At 43.9% G+C, this 17,449-nt stretch overlaps 1 protein-coding gene across 3 annotated transcripts in view; it reads right to left on the bottom strand.

The window, feature by feature from the left end:
* Positions 1 to 9,208: 9,208 nt before the first annotated feature.
* Positions 9,209 to 17,449, bottom strand: part of LOC110990792 (receptor-type tyrosine-protein phosphatase epsilon-like) — a 32,798-nt gene continuing 24,557 nt past the window's right edge. The window contains exons 13-24 of one of the 3 annotated variants that reach the window (XM_087143965.1): positions 17,127 to 17,224; positions 16,636 to 16,761; positions 15,655 to 15,812; positions 15,188 to 15,323; positions 14,636 to 14,767; positions 13,957 to 14,056; positions 13,441 to 13,520; positions 12,731 to 12,865; positions 12,042 to 12,170; positions 10,199 to 10,347; positions 9,829 to 9,964; positions 9,209 to 9,525 (exon numbers count right to left, since the gene is read on the bottom strand). In XM_087143965.1, coding sequence (XP_087000091.1) covers positions 9,343 to 9,525; positions 9,829 to 9,964; positions 10,199 to 10,347; positions 12,042 to 12,170; positions 12,731 to 12,865; positions 13,441 to 13,520; positions 13,957 to 14,056; positions 14,636 to 14,767; positions 15,188 to 15,323; positions 15,655 to 15,812; positions 16,636 to 16,761; positions 17,127 to 17,224 — 1,562 coding nt within the window. In that variant the 3' untranslated portion in view covers positions 9,209 to 9,342. Of the gene's footprint in view, positions 9,526 to 9,828; positions 9,965 to 10,198; positions 10,348 to 11,063; positions 11,122 to 12,041; positions 12,171 to 12,730; positions 12,866 to 13,440; positions 13,521 to 13,956; positions 14,057 to 14,635; positions 14,768 to 15,187; positions 15,324 to 15,654; positions 15,813 to 16,635; positions 16,762 to 17,126; positions 17,225 to 17,449 lie in introns of those variants that run through there. The other 2 variants (XM_087143966.1, XR_015427327.1) reach the window with 2 other exon arrangements.

The raw sequence follows: 17,449 nt of genomic DNA, 5'->3' as shown, positions 1-17,449 counted from the left end.
AAATGTTAGCAATCGGCCAAAATTAACAGAAAATTCTTACACAATAATTTGAGAAACGTTGGATGTATGTGGGTCAAATTTAGGTAGTGATATGATTGTGATGTTCCCAAGATACCAATTCAACGATGCAAAGGGTAAGACAAACTACACTGATTTGATTTAGCCCTATAACATGTAAACCTTTACCCTACCTGTAACTTGGCACACTTACCAAGTCAAGGGAAAATACTTCAATTTCCGAAGACAATTTCAGCTGGTAAATTGGTCATGTTCTCAAAAAACTCCTCCCTCACAGGAATGTGGGCGAGGTCTGATATTGAATACCTTCCCCAAACAGTTGCTAAATATACGAATTCCTTTGCATCTGATTCTATTCGCTAAAGTTCTGATCAACCGTAGTGCACCCTGTAGTTCCATGATGCATAGCAGAGCGGCCGCCATGTTCATCCTTTTCCGGTATTAACACTGCCCAAGCCAGAAGTGGGGAAGGATGGGAGGGAGCCGACTGTTTGAGGTAGGTATTCAGCAGCAGACCTCACCCACATTCCTGCGGGGGAGGAGTCTTCTGCTTTCAACCTACCCCAAACAGTCGCTAAATATGCAGAGTAGCACCGAACCCTTGGCGTGGGGTGAGGGGTGCGGTGAGGAGGCACTACACAAAAGTGTGTGCCAGAGGAGCATGTAAGCCTCAAGGACTATAGTGCGGACTCGCCAGATAATAGAGCTGTTAGCTGTTAGTAGTTCCAGTGGTAGATCGCCCCGATGAGGAACCCTACCGCATTGATGTAGCCGATGTCAGAACAGCTCTGCCATGTGTGGTGTCCTTTTGTAAGATATCGGAGAGGTAGCATGTGGTGAATGTAGATGGGGTCTTCCAGCATGCTGCCTTGCATATCTCCTCCATTGGTATGCCCCTGAAGTAGGCCCAGGATGTCAAAACTGCCCAGAAACATGAGCCTGATGAGGCGTAGTGTTTGGTTGTCCATAGAGTTCAGCCAATCTGGGTTGCCAAACTTGATGGCCAAAACTGCCATTCTGGCTTTAGTGTTTCTGGTCGCAGCTTGATAAGGTTTTATGGTAGGAATGAAGAGCTGCGATGTCGTACCTCTGAGGTCTCTGGTTCAGGCTAGGTACCATTTAAGAGTTTGCACTGGTACCATGGCTTCTCTGGAGTCCCAGTGTGCTTTAGTAACGTCCGGTACAAATATGTCAGGAGGGTGGGAGGACACTGACTGGTTCTTGGTGAGGAACCCCAGTGTGGAGATGAGGCAAACACCATGGAGTTCCCATCGGATGTGGCCATCGGTGATGGACAAGGCTTTCAGTTCACTGCCGCGATGTGAGGTAGTAACTGCTAATAGGAATGCCAGTTTCACTGTCAAGTTGATCAACGATGCGTCGCTGAGAGGCTCAAAGGGGGGACCAGTAAGGAGTTGTAGGACAGCTGACAAGTCCCAGGAAGGGATTAGTCTCTTGGTAGGAGGACGCTCAAGAAACATTCCCTGGAGTGGGTGTTTAAGAGCATCGTTGTCAAACATGGTCAAACTGTTGGGGAAGCCCTCCTACAGCCCTGATGGCCGATTGGTTGTTGCAGATGGTTGATACTTATAGATCTCATTTGAACAGGTGTATGAAAAATCAGCTACAGTTGTCACAGAAACATTGGTCGGAGTAAGACCTCGCTCTCTACACCACAAAGTAAAATGTCATAATCTGGCATCATGGATGCTGCGCATAGATTAACTTTGGCTCTTTAAGCCCATCTCAGCAGCTTCATCAGAAAGTCCTGCTGACTTCAGGGATCGTTTGATAATAGCCAGCAAGTCAGGTGTGGGTACGCCAGGTGAGGGTAAAGAATGCCCGACTTCGGTTGGTGTATTTATATAACAGGTTTTGCCCTAACCCAACGTATATATTGGGTTGGTGTAGTAGATCTGGCCTGGCAGGAAGGACTATTGGCACCCGTACGAGTTGTCTCGTTAGACATGGGAACCGTGGCACGGCCAGAAGAGGGGATGTGAATGACATCGCTCCCATTCGATTTTGGAGAGTACCACTGGGATCAGGGATATTGGTGAAAGGCATAGGCCAACATCCCTTCCCAGCTGACCTGAAGAGCATTCCTTGCCCAAGCCTGCTGGTGGTAAAATCTGGTGCAGAACACTTGCAGTTGGGCATTCTCCACCAAGGCGAACAGGTCATTGTTTGGTTTCTCCACTTTGGCAAAGATCTGTTCAATCGTGCTGGTGTAAAGAGTCCACTCTGTCAGATGTATTTTCCCCCGAGAGAGGGCATCTGTGATGGAGTTGTCGACACCGGGGATGTGGGTCGCCTGGAGGCCGATGCCATGATCCTGGGCCCACAGGAACATCCGTCTCATCAGGAGGCATTGGCGAGGAGTATGATGTATGACACCACCATGAGGACACTCTTGCCTGTGATGCTCGAGGGAAATGACTTCAGGACATTAAATGCTACCTGGAGTTCCAGAACATTGATGTGACTCCCTTGGAGCTGGAGGTCCCATGTTCCCAATGCTTGAAGCAGCGGTAGGGGAGCTCCCCGGCCCAGATGAGAAGTATCTGAAGTTATGGTTATTTCCGGATTTGCCCTAGGAAGGGGATTCGGGGGAGAGGTGTCCCTTCACTAACCACCACTGGAGATGGGGGCAGATGAAGTCCAAAATGGGGACATGGAGGTTGATTGAGTCCCATTTCAGTCTGTAGAGAGCTAGGAGATGAAGTTGTAGCGGACGCCTGTACATGTATAACCTGCAGAGGGGGATGAGGTCAACCATCCCGCCATCAAACTGACTGAGGAGGCAGAGTCAAGTGAGGGCAGGAGTTGACGGCTTGAAAGAAAAGACCCTCATGCAATCCAGAAGGTTCTTGATGCATTGAGTCATTGGTGAGATTATACCTTGTTGAGGGTTGATGGGTGCCTCTAGATATGTGGGATGCTGCATTGGGGTGAGTTTTGACTTCTTGTGGTTGATAATAAAAGCCTTGGCAGTTCATGATATTGCAATTAAGATTGGTGGAAATCGCTGTGTCGGCCACGATCTGCCGACAATGAGCCAGTCCTCCAACTATTTAAACGGTTCCCCGTTCGAAGGTGAGGTGGAGAGGCCAAAGGGAAGAGTTATGAATTTAAAGAGGTTCCTGTAGTATAGGAAGGTACTTGATACAAATGTTCTTGTAACTTCGTGGATGAATTAGGATGTGGAGGTAGTCATCTTTCAGGTCTATGGAGGAGGCCCAACATGGAATCGGCAGAGACTAGGTGACTGTCAAAAGAGTCTCCATGCAGAATTTCTTTGGCCGGATGAACTCGTTCAGAGGCTTGAGGTTGATAAAAGGTCACCCTCTGTTGAGTTCTTTCTTCAGAGTGAAGAAGAACGTTGAGGTGAAGCCCTTGTTCACCCAATATTTGAAAACAGGGCAGATGGCTCGCCTTTATAGGAGAGAGTCTCTCTAGGACTCCAGTGCCTCTTGCTTGTTTCTGTTGGAAGGAACTGAAGTCGGATGGAGGATAGGTACAGACGGAGGGGGCTCGTGAATCTGAGCAAGTATCTGTGGCGAATCTGTCCCAAGATCCTGCGAAAAGTTGATGTCGCCCTCCGACGGGTCTGAAATAGGAGGGTGGAGAGCCAGATACTCAGAGGCAATGCAGCAGAGACCTTGCCATGAAGCTTTATCAAGTTAGGCAAGGGTAGTTTCAAAGGTGCACTTGTCTTTGTCTTTAAAAGGGGACTTCTCAGTAGGCTTCTGACCATCGGATGATAGCTTATCTTTAGCTGCAGTTGGAATCTCCGGGATGGAGAGGAAGTTGTCAAAGTCCTCCATGGAAAACCGGAAGTAAGTCGATGTGGAGGTGATGTCTTCATCCTCAGAAGACGTAACTTGTTCTGTCTGAAGTTGATCGACAGAAGAAGGGACGTCACGTAAAGTTGAGTGGCCAGGGGCCGGAGCAGCATGTGACCTGTAGCCCCCACCGGAACCAGGGCAGGTCAGAGGCATCATGAGAAGATCGGATCGTCTGTGGATGCAGATGCGGATCGAATTGTGCGGGTGGAGGGTCTGGATTCAGAGCAGTTGCCAGAGGAGCAGGGTTAGGGGCTCTAGGCAGCTGGCTATTGAGGAGAGTGTCTCCGAGAGTGTACAGCAGGCTGACATAATGTCGGCTAAAGAAATGTCCTGCCATGAGGAGTGAGACTTCTTGCGCCAAGACCTCGTAGAAGAAGGTGAGGAGTGCCCAGAAGGAAACCGGAAGATGGAGTGACAGTGTTCAGCAGTCCTGACGATGTAAGAGGCCAGCGGGCTCTGCTGTGAAGGCCCAGTATTGTCTCTGTAGGGGCTGCCCCGGATAACAACGGGGTGTTGGCCTGAGAGGATTAAAGGCCGTCACGCCCGGATGCACCAGTTGAAAAGACATCGGAAGACGATGGCACCAGTGGTGAGGCAGCCTGTACAGACAGTGCGGGAGGTGTGGGGTCGTCCCGGGGCATGGTCTTGTGAGCCATACCATTAGACTGGTGTAGACTATGGTAGGCAATGGTTGAAAGCTCGCTGCCAGCCAATGTTACTCAGGGAATGCTTGGGAACTGGGACGTGTGGTGGGGGTGTGTCCAGACCCAGCTAGCAGGGGAAATTCAACCCTGAGTGCAGTGCCACTCTGTACTATCGTTGACCACGATGCTTCAGTGGTAAAGTTAGGGAACTGAGCATTCAGATTTCACACACAATACAGCTCAGACCCTTGAAGCATCCTGTGCGGGCTAACCCTGAACCGGACAGAGGATGGGACTGCCAGCAGGAATTAACACGGAATCACAATAGCCTGACTGCCACTCAATCTTCCACAGACCGACTCCTGTTGGTCTATAGGGGTAAGTGGGGCTGAGCAGTCGAATTGCTCGTGCCGCTTAGCAAACCCAAACAATCCCAGGGTCACCCCGTTGACCCTGTATATACCAAGGAAAGAGAAGGACCTCAGAACTGAATCGCTCGCACTGCCTCGCGGAACCTCCAACAATCCCAGGGTCACCCCATATACCCTATGTATCGCTTGGTAGTACAGTAATGTAGAGTCGAGTCTGTAAGATGTATACACATAAGAGAAAATTCCACAAAAACAAGAAATGTACACAGCAAATTATCAAAATATTGAATTGTACATTTATTACAATACGTTACGGTTGATCAGAGTAAAGGCCTTTTCACACTTCAGCCACTCAACTGGGTTGAACTCAACCCTGGGTACACATCTCTGTGAAGTGGCTTCGGCTGCTAACTATGGCTTCCACAGGCTGGCGTGTTACCACCAAGCCAAAGCCACAGCTTTCAGACACAGCCCAATACATGTACATGTACAGGAACAACTCGAATACACTGACACTTGCCAATTCCTTGCAAGCGCTTGAAGCATGCAGCCATAGTTTAATGTACCAAGTGAAAAACTGACGAATAAGAACACTGTCAGTGTTAATTCCAGAATGGGTAAATGCAATTATAAAAAACTGATAGCAATAAAGTTGAGCAGCCACCTGACAAGCAGATTGAGAGTTTTCCTGGATTTACACGTTTGAATCCCCTTTCAGCTGTTTTTAATTTTGCCTTTGTAACAGTCCACAATCCTTCAGTTACAAAAACCATTTTTCGCTTACTGTAGGGTTCAGGGTTAATGCCACAGTTCAATTTTGTTCATTCTGGGTTGATGATGACTCAGACCAATCTGAGGATTTTCAATTTTCTATCCTAAAAAATATGCGAAGCTTGTCTTAATGTTAGCCCAGGATATTTATGCTAATGGACAAAAATCATGATTATTTGTTGCTATTAAATAAACCAAAGCATTTTAGCCATTAAAGCAAAGCGATATTCTAAGAAAATATGCCATTTTGATACAGGTGATAATTTTAGAATTTACTTTAAGCTAAAAACACGATGACCCATTCATATTGAAATAACCCATCTAACGCAGTTACATACATAAATTTTTGTAAATCTCGAACAAAGTGCTGAATAATGCCCTATTTTAGACCATCTACATCTGTACGTTATAATCCAATTTTGCTATTCCACACAAACAGCACAATGCAAGTAAGTACTTTACCACATTTACATACAAAATGATATAAAATATATATTTTTTGGCTGAAATAGCAAACTGAAAGCCCAATGTATTTCATGTTTCCAAAGCCTCTATAATAATATTGCTTAATGCTTGTAAATACGTAACATTTCTCCAACATATACAAAACGTACATCATCTAAATCCTACCAGTAGAAGTACATACAAAAAAATTGTCGTTCATGAATATGCAAGCATCCTGACTTATTTGCATGCCAAGTAACCTGAGCAACAGGTTTTACAAAATCTCTCTTAATAAGGCATTTCAATTCTGAATATTCATTTGGAATATTACTTGCAAGAAGGTGGATTTTTTCACTTATCAAATTGAAACTTCCAATACACTGTTAAGTAAAATGCTTCTAGCGTCACTTCCCATCAAATCAAATTTGTCATTGAATAAATATCATTTGTATAGGTGTGCTTCAGAATACTTTTGCAAGTATTGTGCTTTATGTTTTTGTTATTGTGCTAAAACATTGCAAGCTACTGGGGCAAAACAGAAAATACTCTGAAATGAACCCGACAGTCATATTTGGAGCATCAGCACCGACAATACCACTAGGCTGTGTCTTTTCCTGCACACCAGCATTCTTGTGTTGTTCCTGAACTACACTAGACATTTAGACACAAACACAATTTTTTTTTCACAGAATGTGAATGTGCTCAAAATGCACTGACTAACTGTATATTGGTGCCTATTAAAACCAATCTGAATACCAAAGTCGCAATATTTAAAACAAGGCTAAATATTTTCCATGATCAATCTTGCTCACACGGCTAAAAGTAATATAAAAATGACAGCATTTATCCGTAACTTAAGTATATATATCCTTTTTATAGCATTTCAAAATCTTAAGGCATTTTAATACTTGACAGAGTACATCTGGTTTGGTTACAAAAATAAGTGTATATCTATAAGCAATTGTCGTAGGCTTTACTTCTTACATTACAAAACCAGCACCAGAACCAAAATGACAGAAAGCCCTTGTCAATATGAAAGGAAAGCAGCTTGGCATCACCAAAAATCTTCTAGAGAAACTTAATCTGTGATTGAAACCATACCTCACATTAACCCTGACAGTCCTCAATCCTTCACCTGTTGGAGGACTGAGGACTGTTAGGGTTAACCCTTATGTGTCCTTTGCAAACTTGTGTGGTTAAACAGACGTTGCTTTAGTTTTCTACGACTGCTTCAGTTTGATATCAAGTAGCTTACAGCTGGTATGGCTCTGAAGAGAATGTCCTTTTAATTCAATAATATCCTCCATCAGTACCAGCCCCATCACTGGCTTTGTGCGTTGTGGGGCCAACAGCACCACATCACAAAAATAGATCATTTTAATGGTTATGGTTTTGCCAATAGGAGGAGGGGCAGCTGTCCCTCCGAGCCCACCCCCCCACCAGCGATGGGCATACAGTTCTTCTTTTCATCCATGTGCTCTATGTTATAGGTGATTTTTAAATCCAATGCAATTTACATTTCAAAATTTAATTAAGGCCCTGTCATATTATGCAATCCGCTGCAAAATTTTAATCATCTTTATATTAGTCCTTACATGACGATGACCCCCTCCCCTGAGCAACTTCAGGCATCATAAGTACTGCCTTCAACAAACACAATTACTAACTGTAAGCCCACGCCCCCTCCCCATTTCCCCACTGATATATGTATATGGTCTGCAATTTGCTACAACACTCGCAGTCCATGTACAAAAGTCTCGTGATGTCAATGTTTCTTTGCACAAACAGCGGTAACAGGATTAACCATTTCATTTTGCTGCGCAAGCACCCGACACCAGTTTGGATTCCTTTAAATAGTAAATCCCATCAGACCCTGTACTGCAGTGAAATCTTAGCAAATGAAATATAAAGTGTGTTAGCTTGATATCCGTGCAAATGCATGCGTGAAGTACTTGTTCTGGATAAATCTGAGGTGATACAATATACACCACAGTGACACCACACTTAAGTGCACACTCTGAAATTTGAATGTGCACACAAGCATGGTACACGATGTACCACCACAAAATTGGCTTCCTAGCTATTTCTGGTTGTTGGCTTGCTTTTTCCCTTGAAAATCTGCATCTCCCCTCCCAGTCCCCCTCACACAGACTGTATCCCTCCCAGTCCCCCTCCCACAGACTGTATCTCTCCCAGTCCCCCCTCCCACAGACTGTATCTCTCCCATCCCCCTCCCACAGACTGTATCTCTCCCAGTCCCCCTCCCACAGACTGTATCTCTCCCATCCCCCCCACAGACTGTATCTCTCCCAGTCCCCCCTCCCACAGACTGTATCTCTCCCATCCCCCTCCCACAGACTGTATCTCTCCCAGTCCCCCCTCCCACAGACTGTATCTCTCCCATCCCCCCCCACAGACTGTATCTCTCCCAGTCCCCCCTCCCACAGACTGTATCTCTCCCACCCCCCTCCCACAGACTGTATCTCTCCCAGTCCCCCTCCCACAGACTGTATCTCTCCCAGTCCCCCCTCCCACAGACTGTATCTCTCCCATTCCCCCTCCCACAGACTGTATCTCTCCCAGTCCCCCCTCCCACAGACTGTATCTCTCCCAGTCCCCCTCCCACAGACTGTATCTCTCCCAGTCCCCCTCCCACAGACTGTATCTCTCCCAGTCCCCCCTCCCACAGACTGTATCTCTCCCAGTTTCCCCTCCCACAGACTGTATCCCTCCCATTCCCCCTCCCACAGACTGTATCCCTCCCATCCCCCTCCCACAGACTGTATCTCTCCCATTCCCCTCCCACAGACTGTATCCCTCCCATCCCCCTCCCACAGACTGTATCTCTCCCATTCCCCCTCCCACAGACTGTATCTCTCCCAGTCCCCCCTCCCACAGACTGTATCTCTCCCAGTCCCCCTCCCACAGACTGTATCTCTCCCAGTCCCCCTCCCACAGACTGTATCTCTCCCAGTCCCCCCTCCCACAGACTGTATCTCTCCCAGTTTCCCCTTCCACAGACTGTATCTCTCCCATCCCCCTCCCACAGACTGTATCCCTCCCATCCCCCTCCCACAGACTGTATCTCTCCCAGTCCCCCCTCCCACAGACTGTATCTCTCCCATTCCCCTCCCACAGACTGTATCTCTCCCTGTTTCCCCTCCCACAGACTGTATCTCTCCCATCCCCCTCCCACAGACTGTATCTCTCCCATTCCCCCTCTGGCTTTGTCAGCATGTTTCACCTTCAAGCCTCGCTGGATTCTGGAGGCTTCTCTACATTCTGGTAGATGCTCTCCTCTGGTGTTGCCTTCTCCTCTTGCTTGGCGGGCATATTTTCATAGACTGGTTGCGGCATGATGTCTACCCTGAACTCGTCGGGATTACTCACGTAGGCCAGCATGGCGTCGTAGCAGAAACGGTAAAGGTTCTGTGTGTGCGTAGCATGGAAGTAAAAAATTACAAGTTTCCAAATGCATGTGGGTGGTGACGCACCCCAGTGCGCATAGCTGTAGTGTACACTAAAGCCACGCTACACTGACACCACTGTTCAGTTGAGCCCATCACAAGTCCTTTCACAGAACCAATCACTAGTAACAGAGGGAAGGAACACTTTGGTCATGGTTCATTTGAGCAGTTTGCGACTTGCCTTGAGACTGGACAACCTGTGACAGACTTGCAGGGATTTGTGACAGACTTGGCTACAGCAGTGATCAAATGACTTCCAACTTACCAGGTCGTTGAGCATGTTGGGGCGATTCAGTCGCAAGACCTTGGTGGTCTGCATGATGTCCACCGTGTCGTCTTGATGCAGCCTATCCAGGGAATTCTTCAGGACGCAGAAAACACCGCTGCGGTTTAGGCCGTCTCTGTGACAAAGAGCCGGAAAAGGGAAGTATAATAAATGTTAAACTTATGTATAAATGCTGATATCATCGCATATGTTCAAATGTGATGAGGCCTCCCTGGAGGCATAGGCTTCGGACAAATATGGCTTGTTCAATGCTCTTGATGAAAGTGATTTCTGTTATGTCACTTCGTCAGTGAAGGAATAAACACATGCTCAGAACTCATTCTTTTTGGATTGAATATGCAACACTCACATGCAGTGGACAAGGATCGGTGAGTGTTTTCCTTTCTCTTTCTCCTTCTCTACAGTCAAGATGAGACGGAGCAGCGTGCTTGGTGACTTGGGCATCTCCTGATTCACTGGCCAATCAGTTACTTGGTAGTGCTTCAAATACTGCGACCTCTGTCATCAACAAACCACCAACCAGAGTGTAAACCAGACTTGACTTGTTGCAAACGGGCAACATGTAAGAACATTTTGAAATCTTCAATTTCGACCCAAAATAGTAATTGTGACCACAGTCCTGAATTCTTGTGGAGTCCTTAATTATTGCTGATGACCTTGGCAGGTACATTTAACACCAAGGAAGACAAGTGTACAATACTATACATGAATGGAATGGCGTATACTTTTTGAATACTGTAACAGGATATTCCATGTTTCAAGGTTTTACTTTTCAAAGTTTCCGTCAATGAACGACTAAGATCTGAAAGCAGCTGCTGATTGCACTGCAGTGACGTAATCTGGGGAACAAAGGGGATGCAAGTTCTTGGAAGTGCAGCCAGGGCTGGGATGTTTTGGAGGCAGGAGATGTAGTGTTGTAGACTGACAAAGTGAGGAGAGGGCCTGTCAAATAGGCGGTCTGAAGAAGTTGAGCTTTCAACGGGGGGAGCTGCAATGACAAGGTGTGACTTGAAGAGGCCAACTTGAAAGCTAGTGACGAGGGTAAAGGGGAACACAAATAACACATGGGAAGCTTGTGGGGTTTCCTAGGGGCGACAAGGGGTAGGGTTGGCAAGACATGAGGGAAACTAAAAAGCAAGCTAACGTTTCGCACCAATTTGCCAACAACATCAATGTATGGCTTGCTTTGACAGGATGTTATTCAGACAACTCACCATGGACAGACAGCAGACAGCACAGGGTTGGTAGAAGAAGGACTACAAGACAGACCCTCTGCCGGAAACCGTGTAAGTTTGGAGGAGCCATGACCACAAAGAGAAGAGATTTTAGCAAGGTACATGTACTAATACAACGCAAGTAGGTGAAGTTGAAACAGACACAGAGAATTAACAAAACGAAAGGAATGCACAGGGAACAACATGAGAGAGGAAGACAGAAAATTTAGGAGTAATGGAAAAAAGGTTAGCCCGTTGTTAGTAGAAAAATCACAACTAGAGGATTTTTACAGACAGAAAAATCTCAACTGACAGAAATTAAACATAATTTGAATTGTGACATGAGGGAAAAATGCTATGGTGCATTCGAAACAACTTGGAATTAATATCTTACCTACTAAGACTTTGATAAAAACTATGCTCAACTTCATCACCCAAAACAGAAGGTATTTTGCAACATCTTATAATTGTTGGACTGACCATTCAAGATACAGCAACTACCCCAAAGAGGACACTTTCAAACTTCATGTTGACATCTGGTACATGTTACCTCGCAACAAGCCATCCTTTTGTCATCGTGACATGCGGTATCACACAATAATAAATTCATTTGATTTGAACACAAAAACTCCAACTTGGGTTGCACGCCTTCAAAATGTGCAAGTTGGCAAATTTTTAAGCAAAGCAAATTCACGTTACCCTGCAGATGTGTCTACTTTCCCCCAAATACACTGTCAAAAGTGGTCTTGTCTCAATGAAATCATCAGCAGTGAAATTGAGAATGAATCCTTCCTGTCCTGAAGGCCCTTGGGTGAGTTCTGTTGGGTTCACCGAAGCACCAACCTAAAAGCGAGACAGCATTTCAGCTGCAAGTTAATTATCCCAGCCACCCGTCGATAGCACTGCCTACAAGCCACACACAAGCACCCAGCACTGCGCTTGTCTTATCCAGCTCATCATCTTCCACGGCTTCCTTACCTTCTGGCGCCGGTGTTCCAGCTTCATCAGTGTGACATTGTAACCGTCAAATTTGACTACATTGGCAACAGTCACAGTGAACAGACCATGGTCCTGGCTGCCTTCATCTGGCCAGTACTGGGGACAACTCTGCAAACAGGCAATGACATCACTATCAAGCAGGTAACAAATATCAGTGATTGCTGGGATTAAAGCAATTTACACAACAAGCGAGTCAAACGTCTAGTGTTAAAAGTTAAGCTATAGCCAGTTAACTTCGAATTTTCTCACCCGCAGAAGCTGCTGGGGGCAGTTTTCTTACCTACAAATTCTTCAACCTTGCAACCGTGCTTTGACCTAATCAAGCACGATGCATCAATACGTCAACCCCCGAGATGAAAAAAGAATTCTTAAACAAGTGTACACATCATCCATGGAATGACTAAGGCAAAGTATGTGTGTTTAAATGTCATACTGCGTAGGCAGTTATGGAGTACAGGAATGGAACTTCTATGGGCAACAAACCTTTCCAAAGTTTTTTAAAAATTGGCAAATTTGAAGCATTTAAAGAAATTCAAAATCATACCCATAAACTCTTTTCCCCTTACAGGTCATGAACCAAAGTAAAACAAAACATATCGCTACATGTTTCAGATACTGTATAAGGCTTTGCTAAACAACAAATATTCAAAAGTCATCTCATAACTTACGGAATCACTGAGGTCCATTGCATTCAGCATGACGATGCTGGTCATCTGGTAGTCATAAACCAGACGCCAGAGGTCCAAGACAGTGTTGGGAAGAGGGGCCTGGGTTACCACGGCAACATCTTTCTGCTTATAACCCTGGGAAAAATATAATGAGAGGAATTGATGTGGTCAAATTAAACCTCCTCTCTCATTCGTGAAGAGCAATAAAACTGGTATGGCAAAAATCCTGTTCATAAGATGATGCTGACGACTGCCTATGCTCTTACAGTTAATGCCTGATTATGTGTGATAATTAAGGGTCATATCATTTTTATCAATTTTAAAAGATTCAGTTGCAAAATCTGCATTTTCATGCAGTTTCAGTTCATGGTAACAGATTGCGGCTACTAACAACGAATGCTGTTAAGTCTTCACAATCCCAAATAAGTCAATCACAAGTAATGCCATTCCCAGGAAAGTCACATGCTTTTCAAACGGAACCTAAACAAAAGGATTCCTTTGTCATTGGTCGTCTCCTTCTGCCTATGACCAGACTCGTCAAGTTTACAGATGGACCGGGATACAACATGAGTATAGTGTCCTGGTCATCCTCAATGGTCTAAAAGTATTATCCCTTCATATTTCACAATGACGTTGTGTCACTTTAAAGAATCAATCACAAACAAGACCCTTTCTTTAAGCAAGTATCCTGTCCACTGATTCAACCTTACATCCACAAATGCGGCATTGATGTAGTTATACTCCATGCCATCTTCTCTTGGAGTCATCAAAAATGGCCGGCAGCTTTCAGCTGAAGGGGAAAAAATCATTGATGTCATAACACTTTAATTTAATGGAAAGCAAGTTGGGAAAGAATTGTGCGTATTTCTAGAGGGGATTATCTTTGAATGGGAGGGTGGAACAAAATCTGTAACTTTGGTAAATGGGGGAGGTAAGGAACCCCTCTCATACGTCTGCCATCATTGAGTTGGACAAAATATACCATCTCCATGTGTAACACACTAGACTAGGGTCAAGCTTTTGGTTGATAGGCACACAAACTGTTTTTGATTAGCAGCAAAATACAGGAAGGCTGGACACTCTCTGGAAATACATCAAAGAAATGTACGCCGTACACACTAAGAGTCCCTATTTATAATAACAGTGCTTCACACAGCTCACTGTGCTAATGTACATGTACATGTAGATACTGACAGGCCCCTAATGTGCCAATGTGGCTGACTTACGGACGAGGGTACTAGGCAACCTGTTCTTGTTGTGATTGCTTTCCATCATGCTAGAACGGCATCTCTCGGCAATGGGCACAGGGCTGATCATGTTCAGTTGCTGAAATACAAATCACACATCAAATAACATGACAAAGGTAAGAAAGCTTTCAGCAAACTACAGAAATTTGTACAAAACAGAACGTTTTCAGTCAGACAATACAAACTAACAAGCCAAACATGACTGACAGATTATTAATTGCAAATTTTATCAACGCACTGAACTCATTCACAAAAAGTTATTATGCAAATTTTATCAATGCACGGAACTCATTCACAAAAAGTTAGTATACAAATTTTACCAACGCACCGAACTCATTCACAAAGAGTCAATTTCTTTAGAAAGACACATTTTGGAAAGTCCCAATTATATTTAGACAAGAGCTTACTCTATTACACAACACAGAATCTGCAGTTCAAGCAGGCAAACACTTTTGATAGTACAAGTACATGACAAAAATCATTAAGATGAAATCTGTACTCACTGAAGCAAAACTGGCATACATGTTCATAGGCACCACACTCATTAACAATGCTGTGAGTGCACATGTACAGTGCACTCAACACAACAAAACAGTTGATGTAGTATTTAAAAGTACTCTTTCACAAACAAAGGTTGTACACTTGAACGAATACTTACCTCAAATTCTTCAGCCATCTTCTTCTTCTTCTTGAGTTCTGCCACCCTCTTCTTCAGGGAAGATGAAGGAACGCAGGTGTCGCCTGAAAACAGAGCCTCTAGCAAGGCCAGATGGATGAAGGTGTACTGAACCTGTAAGAACAAGGAGAGAGTAACTCATGAAGGCCTGCTCAAGAAAGTTTTTGGTCAATCTGAACAGTGTTGCTCACTGGTGCATTAAGTGCCACTTTAACAGAATGACCTAAAACATACCAGTTTCGAAGAGATCCCAAAACTTCAAATTCAAACCTGGAAGAGTAAATGTACGGCTATACATGTATATAAGTGACTGAAGCATCAATTCAGGCTCCAAGTGAATGCTAAGAGAATTTAACTTATAACATTCACAGTAAATTCATTATTCAATAACAGTAAAAAATTCACATGAAAATCTCTTGTGATTGATAACTACAAAAACAGCACCAGCGGGGTTTTGCCAAATTGTTTGGAGATTTCCAAAAAAATTCCCGAGCAAATAATGATTCGTAGGCCCAGACTGTTAGCTGAACCAACCGGGGTCTGTACAATGCTGACACGGTGGTCTCTCATGTCAGCTACAAAGTTGTAGATATCCAGAGTCTTCTCTGCGTGAGCTTGTTGCAGCAAGGCATGAATGGCTATGATGGCACCAGTCCTGCCTACACCAGCACTGGAAACAAAACAAAACCCAAAATAATACACTGCATCATGTGAAATAAAAGTTCAGTCTACAAGTTTCCAACTGTATGCCCTTTCACAATTCTTGAAGATTTTGTGAAAGAAAAACACAAATTATTCAACAGCACATAAAGAGAATGAGAATGAGTTGTAAAAGTTGGAAAAGACAGACATTTCAATCTTAATTGGAACTGTCTACTTAACCTTTGAGAGAAATTTTATTATAATTGGTGTTGCAAGCCCCTAATAGTGTTTTTATGCCCTTGGTAAGCAGTTTGCAGAAGCCTGAAATTGACATCTTCCAGGAAATGCAAGGTTCACACCTGCAGTGGATGAGATAGGGTCCTGCTCCTTCAGGTGTTGCATCTGAGAACTCTTTGATGAGCCTCAAGACAGGAGTCACATCCTTGGGAACGTCCTTGTCAGGCCAGGTGGTGTAATGATACTGTCGGATCTTTCTGGGTGCAGATTTGTTGTCATCCTTTTCGCACATAACAGAGGATTAAAAACCGGAAAATTTGTTGATGATAGCTGTAGAAATAGTGCACCAAAGTGAATTATGCAAATAGGGATTAACCTCAGAGAGGTCAATACATGCTGCATCCAGAGGCAACAAAAATCAAAGGGCCCCCTTGATTTTTAGCAACATGAACAAAAAGAACATAATTTCAAATCAAACACCAACGTCTAACAGATCCTCTAATACCGCTTGTTTAAACTGAGATATACATGCAAATGTAGCAGTGCCCAGCAGATATCAACGTACCCATTGCATGCTTTTAATAACATTTTCTATACACCACTCTCATTTTGCCTAATTTTACCTCCACTTCATTCAAAGTGGACAATGGTTTCATTGATTTTGAAAAGGGTTGCATATTCATTTAGGATTGACTGGTATGTGTATTATTATCCAGTGTTCTAATAGCTACAGGGAATTTTGAACATTTTGTGAATTATTCTTTTTACTTTTGTACTGAATGCCAACCATAGTTTTAGCTGCCACTTGTAGGAAAAATGACTGTGAAGTCAAAAAGCAGACCCTATACATCTGATCATGATTATCATATGGCACATCACATTCCGGAGGGGGGGAGAGAATTTAATGCCACTAATGTCACCTGCACAGCACGTGACAAAGCATAGAGGCTATAGATCTGTCAAATTACTTATCTGTACTCTGTGCTCAGCACACTGCGTCCTACCCTATGACAAGGGATATGTTGCCCACTAAAATGCTCTCTTCCAATCCATATATACATGTAACACACTTTTCCAAGACACGTTGACAAAGATATTCTTACAATCTTTGACATGATCATCGTCCTGACTTCGTACTCTCCTCTAGTTTCCTCTTTAACCAAGCTGATGGAAATACCACCAAAAGTTTCAAGTTTCTCCATGTCTGGCCAGTACTTGGCGCACTTGTTCTGCAAAGACAAATACAAAACTTGCAGAATTACATGAGTGAAGACACCAAACATAACTTGAGATTTTAGGTGATTCCAAGCCTAAATTTGTATGAGCACTATTAAATTGGTATCAAATTTTTCAAAGTCCATTTTCTGATTTGTGTTATTTTTGAACTCTGTAAAATTGATCATATTGAAAAATGTTGGGACTGGCATGGGCTATTGAGCTCTGCCATGTACCAAAAGAAAGCTCAAACTGTTGGTTTTAGAACCATTCCGCTAGTCCTGTAACTCTTGTTTTTTTGTCTTGGCAAAATAATAAGCATTTTTGCAGAGTGAAAAATGCATGATTTGCTCAATCCTCAATGACATGTTAGACTAACCTTTCCATCTTCCACAAGGTTGGTTCCGTTGACAATGATGTGGACATTTTCCTGCCACACCATCTTCCAGAAGTCATGTAACGTGGCCTGATTGGGCCCTGCAAGATTGATAGCACAACAAATGAAAAACAAATCATGAATGATGCTAAAATTTATTTGGTGGGTTGAACTTGAATCTTAACAAGATATAGGAAAGAATAACAGAAGCAAAGGTCTTAGGAGTATTATGATAAAAGGTTGATATTTTGGAAAATCTCAGGTAATGTGTTGTATTTAGCCAATAAATACTTGTCATAGGAACTTTACCGCCAAGTTATTAAACT

The sequence above is a fragment of the Acanthaster planci genome, linkage group LG12 (genome assembly GCF_054643075.1).
Source record: "Acanthaster planci isolate LZ-2023a linkage group LG12, COTS_SCS, whole genome shotgun sequence".
NCBI classification, from domain to species: Eukaryota; Metazoa; Echinodermata; class Asteroidea; order Valvatida; family Acanthasteridae; genus Acanthaster; species Acanthaster planci.
Note: the sequence above shows the minus strand (reverse complement) of the source record. Positions and strands in the feature narration are given on the sequence as shown.